The following is a 6,020-nucleotide window of genomic DNA, read 5'->3' as shown; positions in this document are numbered from 1 at the left end:
ACTGGTGTTAGAGGCGTGTACATGGAAATGGAGAAGGAAGTGCCTCCGTCAATGGAAGTGAACTGTCGAAGCGTAAAAGACGGTTTAAAGAACACCTGCTTCTCATGCCGAGCGACAGGACATTGTCAAAACATTTCCCCTACGAGGAAAAATCGGAACCCAGCACACGGATGTGATGTTGCCTTTCTCGTTTCTTTCGAGTGAGTAATTTCTACGCACTTTCGGAACAAAAAAAGTAATTTGGCCACAACTTCTGAGTTCATTTACCGATCCGGCCAATTTTCAATAGGAATGAATGGGACACGATTCTGCGTCGAATGCAAATGCAAAATGCGAGTAAATGGGCTGAGGGTAAGTGATATGGAAATGCTAATATCATCTTCCAAACTTGGACGTACATGTTCATGATAGCATTAGAGGCGAAAGTATAGAATTGATAGTTCCGTTAGGATACGGCAGGCATGAAGAATGTTTTTATAGAAGTCGATTTGAAAGCGAGCGGAGGGCAATATTTGTGATGGCACATATCGCACGACCTTCCTTCTGCCAAGCTCCCGTATGAAGGGGGAGGAAAGAATATCAGTGTGGAAGCTGATATATCTCCACTGGCAAAAGGAAGGTGGTTTGACTTGCTCATATGCCATCGCGTGCGGAAGGATTTTGCTATCGACGAGTACTGTCTCCAAATTTCTAATATGACATCAGCATTTCGTCGAATAGGATTTTTATTGCACAGTTCTGTTTTCTCATTGCGTCCGTCTCGTCGCAACCAACTTGGCTGCCTTGGAGAGAACAAAGCAGAGAAAGGCACTGCTGCTGTACCGTCGACCAATAACAGCTGAATTGATGGATGCCCCCACCAAGGGTAGTACACTAAATTAATGATTTCGTGTGTGTTACTTCTACGTGAAGTTAAACGATTTACAATGATATGGAAATGCTAATATCATCTTCCAAACTTGGACGTACATGTTCATGATAGCATTAGAGGCAAAAGTATAGAATTGATAGTTCCGTTAGGATACGGCAGGCATGAAGAATGTTTTTATAGAAGTCGATTTGAAAGCGAGCTTAATTCGCCAAATGTTGAACGGCTAATTTCTTCGCCTATTTGAACGCACGTGCATTTCTTATGGGAGTTCAACAATAGGCGACAAATTTAGCCGTTCAACATTTGGCGGTTTCCCCTATTTATGGTAATTTTGTATTTTTTTCCGTGGAACATTTTTATTTCTTTATAGAAATTTTTTCTTGTATGATTGTAATTTTTGCTTTTAAAAGTGCTAATTTATAAATTATAAATGATCCAATTACGCCAAAATGCTGGTGCCCCACCTTTACCAGAACTATGGCGCCGCCAATGCCAATCAGTAAGCAAAATCGTATGTGCGTTCCATTACCCATGGTGTTCGAAGAGTGTTTTGACGTAAACTACGTTTAAGGGGAAGGGTCGGATGCAGAGTGTCAAACGAAAATTTCAGAGAACTCATTCAAATCAATCATGAGTTGAAACGCATCCAACTCAGCACCTTCAAACTGATGGCTAAGTTGAATCATCCATTTGAATCATCGTAGGTTTTCTTCTGTTCTCCTTCGTTAAAAACAGTGAATCGCCATTCATTGCAAAGAACAATGGATATTCTTGCGTGTGTGAGCAATGAATTGCGTTTAAAATCATTTTCGGAGCGAACTATTTTTTCGGAAAAAGAGTGCAACGATGCGATTTAGCATGAAAAAACGCATTCCTTCAAATTAGCAAGCGAGTTGCTCGCGCGGGAAGGCTCGATTATTGAGATTTGTGATTCGATGATTTTACCAACACTGCTCCCAAACAGTATAAATCATTAGTTTGCTGTACTGTTCTCAGAGCTTTAAAAATGTGTGCGAAACTCCAGCAAGCTTATCTGTATCTGAGGTATTCTTACTGAATCTCAAACATCAGTAAAATTTGAGCGAAAATTGCTGGGATCTGGTAATGAAAAGTTACCTCACTGTGGTTTGTTCATATTTCTTCTCATTGACTCTCGAATCATTTTGCACTAAATTTTATTGAATTTTATTTCATTTTCACATGAATAAGCTTCAAATAAAAACTGTCTGCTATACACAATGTACTCTATTATACACATTTCCTTGTCAAGAAAGCTCGTCGTTGGCGTTGTTACATCATGCTCTGTCACCTTGCTCATGCTCCGCAATTGTTTAGGAACGCGCCTAGCGGCACACTCTGACACGCTCGTTAAATATCATTAAATTTTCATGAAATGCTTTCAATTCATATATTGATATAGAAATCGTACCATCGACGTTATTTCCCCTGTTGCAACCTAATTTTCACCATGGTTTCATTAAGAACGATGTAAATTGAGAGTTCTTTTGTGACGCTTATGGATAGCATCATATTTGATCATGTAAGAGCTTGAGAATTGGCTTTGCAGATAAGTATATAGACCTTAATAGTGAAGCCGTTTTCAGTGTCTGGTATTAAACACGACTTAGGGATTGAATAAATATTAAAACAGCTCAAAATATGAAAAGCATAATGAGTGTAGAGCCGTAGTGCGCCTTGTAACAAAAATCTGACATTAATTGAAGAAAGTCGTCATTTTCCTACCAAAGCATTGATTTTGCCTACTGAATGCCAAAAGTTGAATCGCTCTACCAGTTCCACATCCTATAGTCTAAATCACTATGCTCTTCAGTGCTCGTACATGCAGCAATATATCGTACCAAATCGATTAGATGTCAAGAGTGGGTAGGTATGTCATACCTCAAGACACATTTTACAACTTAATTGGAACGTTATCGGTTTCTCGCTGGAAGAAATCCATTGTTTTGTGTGAAGTACCAACATCCTATCAAGGCAATTTAAAATTCTCGCAGATTTAGAGGATCCAATGATGCATGATGCTGATGGCGGAAAATCGAGCAGCTAGTTAAGCGTGTTCCACCGGCTTCAATGATTTCTCTTCCATTTGCTTCCCTCTGTTGCAGTGAACCGCAAAATAGATTGAACCTTAATGGATCACAAATTCAATGGCAATGGCATGCTGGTTCAGAAATTAAGTTTCGAAGCGATTCCAGATCCTTTTGATTCATGACATTTTTGTCATCCTGGACATTTATCGCGTATCATTTTGATTGCTACATAATCTTCATGATGGCAGTGGGAAATACGGGGTAATTAGGTAAAGACGCAGTAAATTAGATTAAAATCTGCCTCATTTGAAAATAGCTAAAAAGTGGGTTAACATATATGCAATCACTTAGCATAATGATTCTCTAGTACAAACTTGATTAGCAACTACATACCTGCAGCCAAAGCATGGCTCTTTTGCTACAGGCAGAAAGAATTCGATTGAAAACGATTATTAAATAGTAGTTTGTGCAACAAATTGCAAAAAGATGATTTTTTCAGCACGAGTTGTACGTTTATCCAACGAGGCTTGCCGAGTTGGATAAATACTACGAGTGCTGAAAAAATCGAGTTTTGCAACGAGTTGCACACGCTATTTTTTGCAATGACAAAAATGGACTTTAATATGATAAATCTGTGCCAAAATTGTACAGTCTAATTTACTCCACATCATCATTCTTGCCAATAAATTATTTTACTGCAGAGAACAATCAGATTCCATGTTGCCGTGCCACATTGCATAGTTCGACAAACCGTGAAGCGATAGATGTACTTGCCTTTGGAAATTTTTGAGGTCATGTCCATCAAACTATTTCATTTATTACGCGACGCAGAGAATACACTATTTGAACACTTACCCAAGCTAATTCAGCAAAATGTAGTCATGTAGCTACTGTTCTGATGTTGGTTTTTCATTATAGCACCCAAATGAGTGTTATAATGAATATTATGCAACCCATTTGAGTTGCATAATGTTCATTAAATCACCCATTTCGTTGGTATGGAAAAGTAGGCCGTTTTATGACTCAAAGACGAACTGTAAACCAGATATTATGACCAGGAATTGCAAAAAGTGTTTTTTTGTCACAGACGAAAAAACGTCAATCGTGAGTTTTGATAAAACTTTTTGTATCAAAAAGTTTCACATTTCTGTGGCTAGGATAATTAGGATGGCAACCATGTTGTGTTTGCGCAAATCGTGACAACAAATATGATATGTAATTGAAATCCGAGGAGTTATCTTAAACGCTTTGGTATAAAAATAAATTGTTATTATATTGTATTTAGTTTATTGACATTCATGACAATCTCAAACAGTTTTTTCGTATATTGTTGCAAAAACCGTATGGAGCCCAAAATTGCACTTTCTGTATTAAATCATGATCGGACCACAAATTTTAATTTAGTATTTAAGTTCTATTATTATTTTTCTATTTTTCGGTCATTTTGTTCGTGTTTTTCGAGATGTTTGCTCAAATTACCTTTCTGGCAGAAGGCCTTCTTACATATTTCACAACGGAAAGGTTTTTCTCCGGTATGAATTCTCTTATGAACCTGCAATCCACCGCTTTGACCGAACCTTCTATCACAAAAACTGCACTGATACGGTCGTTCGCCCGTATGCACGCGTCTATGAACGGTTAAGAAGGATAAATATTTGAATGCTTTGCCGCAGTAGTCGCAGCGAAATCGATGGTCCTGGGGCTTTGGCTGCTGGGCGATTTTCCTTAACTTTTTGTGAAGTTTGTCTTCGTAGTTTTTGTATCGAATCTTGAATGTGAGACAAAGATGTTGGTTATACTTATTTTTTTATGGGAAATCTAAGTTCAATGAATACTTTAAGCATTATTTTAGCCTTTATTTTGCTTTTCCGTCGCTTCCTCATCAGACCCGTGATAGATTCTTCTTGTTCCTCCAATTCAACGAACACTACGGACTCATCGTCAGATTCCACTAAATCTATGACCTGCGGTTTTAACAAGTCCTCCGTTTCGTTTTCCTCCTTCACGGCTGCATTACACCTTAAAGCATAATTAGCCCTGAGGCACCGCATTCGAAACCTGGCGGCGCAGGTCAAATCTCTCAAGCAGTCTCCACAAATATGTTTCGAAAAGCTATCGCATTCTGAAATCTACGAAACGATTAACCCATATTTAACTATTCTGCATTGTAACCACCCATCCGGAAAGTTGACTCACCAAAATCCCACCCAAATTAGAAATGAGTTCGCAAATTTTCACATTGAACTCGTCCAGCTGGGTAAATACGCAGAACAGATCGAACACTTGGGCCAAACAACAGCGACACGAATCCATCATCACCACCCCGCACTGCGGTGGTTGCTTCTCACTCACAGTGCATCAAGCCGAAACTAATAAATTTTCACTCTACAAGGAATTTCGCAGGCGTTTGCTGTTTCGAGTTCTTCTCAAACAGAATGCAGTGCTGGATGATAGGAGGAACTTGGAATAAATTGTTTCCACTCTGACAGAGGTCGATTTTATTTTGCTGACTGATCGAGAGTGAAGTAGGTACGCATGAATGCACTGGCAGTCGAAGTGGCTGTTCCACCGAGGAAGAGTTGTTGAACATTAACCGCTGATGAAGTCGATTTGAAATACTGAAGCGCCGCCCGTCAACTGTAGTCAACTGTTTGAGACTAAAATAAAAACTCCCTTAAAAAAAAGAAATTTGCCATAAAATAATAAAGAAGTTGTCAATAAAGTTTTCATGCTAAATTTCATAGGGGGATTTTTTTGGCTACGAAAATGTTTGTGCATCATTTTTTTAAAAATAACTTCAGATCTCAACGTTTCATGCATTTTTAAGTCATTTGGCATCAAAAACAAAAATTCGATTTTCGACTTTTCCATAATATTTCAACATTAAACATTTAAAAACTTTGAAGAATTTTAGGCACCCCTAAATCATGTCCGATTGAGCTCAAATTTTGCATGGTGTCATATTTAGGGGTAATGAAACTTGTGAGCAATGTCGTTTTTTAAAAATTTGAAAGCGTCATGTTCATTGACACCCTATACTATCCATGCACAAAAAAAAGTAAAAAAAATACCAACTTAATTCAAACTGGAAGACATCTCAC

The 6,020-nt window shown here is 38.2% G+C and overlaps 1 protein-coding gene across 1 annotated transcript; it reads right to left on the bottom strand.

The window, feature by feature from the left end:
• Nucleotides 1–4,272: 4,272 nt before the first annotated feature.
• On the bottom strand, nucleotides 4,273–5,447 carry LOC134214113 (zinc finger protein 761-like). The gene is made up of 3 exons (XM_062693543.1): nucleotides 5,116–5,447; nucleotides 4,755–5,048; nucleotides 4,273–4,687 (listed from the first exon to the last, which is right to left on the bottom strand). Exons 1-3 carry the CDS (start codon nucleotides 5,233–5,235, stop codon nucleotides 4,340–4,342), a joined length of 762 nt encoding a protein of 253 aa, XP_062549527.1. The 5' UTR covers nucleotides 5,236–5,447; the 3' UTR covers nucleotides 4,273–4,339.
• Nucleotides 5,448–6,020: the final 573 nt, after the last annotated feature.

This window comes from Armigeres subalbatus, chromosome 2 (assembly GCF_024139115.2).
Source record: "Armigeres subalbatus isolate Guangzhou_Male chromosome 2, GZ_Asu_2, whole genome shotgun sequence".
Taxonomy (NCBI): domain Eukaryota; kingdom Metazoa; phylum Arthropoda; class Insecta; order Diptera; family Culicidae; genus Armigeres; species Armigeres subalbatus.
The sequence above is the reverse complement of the archived record's forward strand: the minus strand, read 5'-3'. Positions and strand labels throughout refer to the sequence as shown.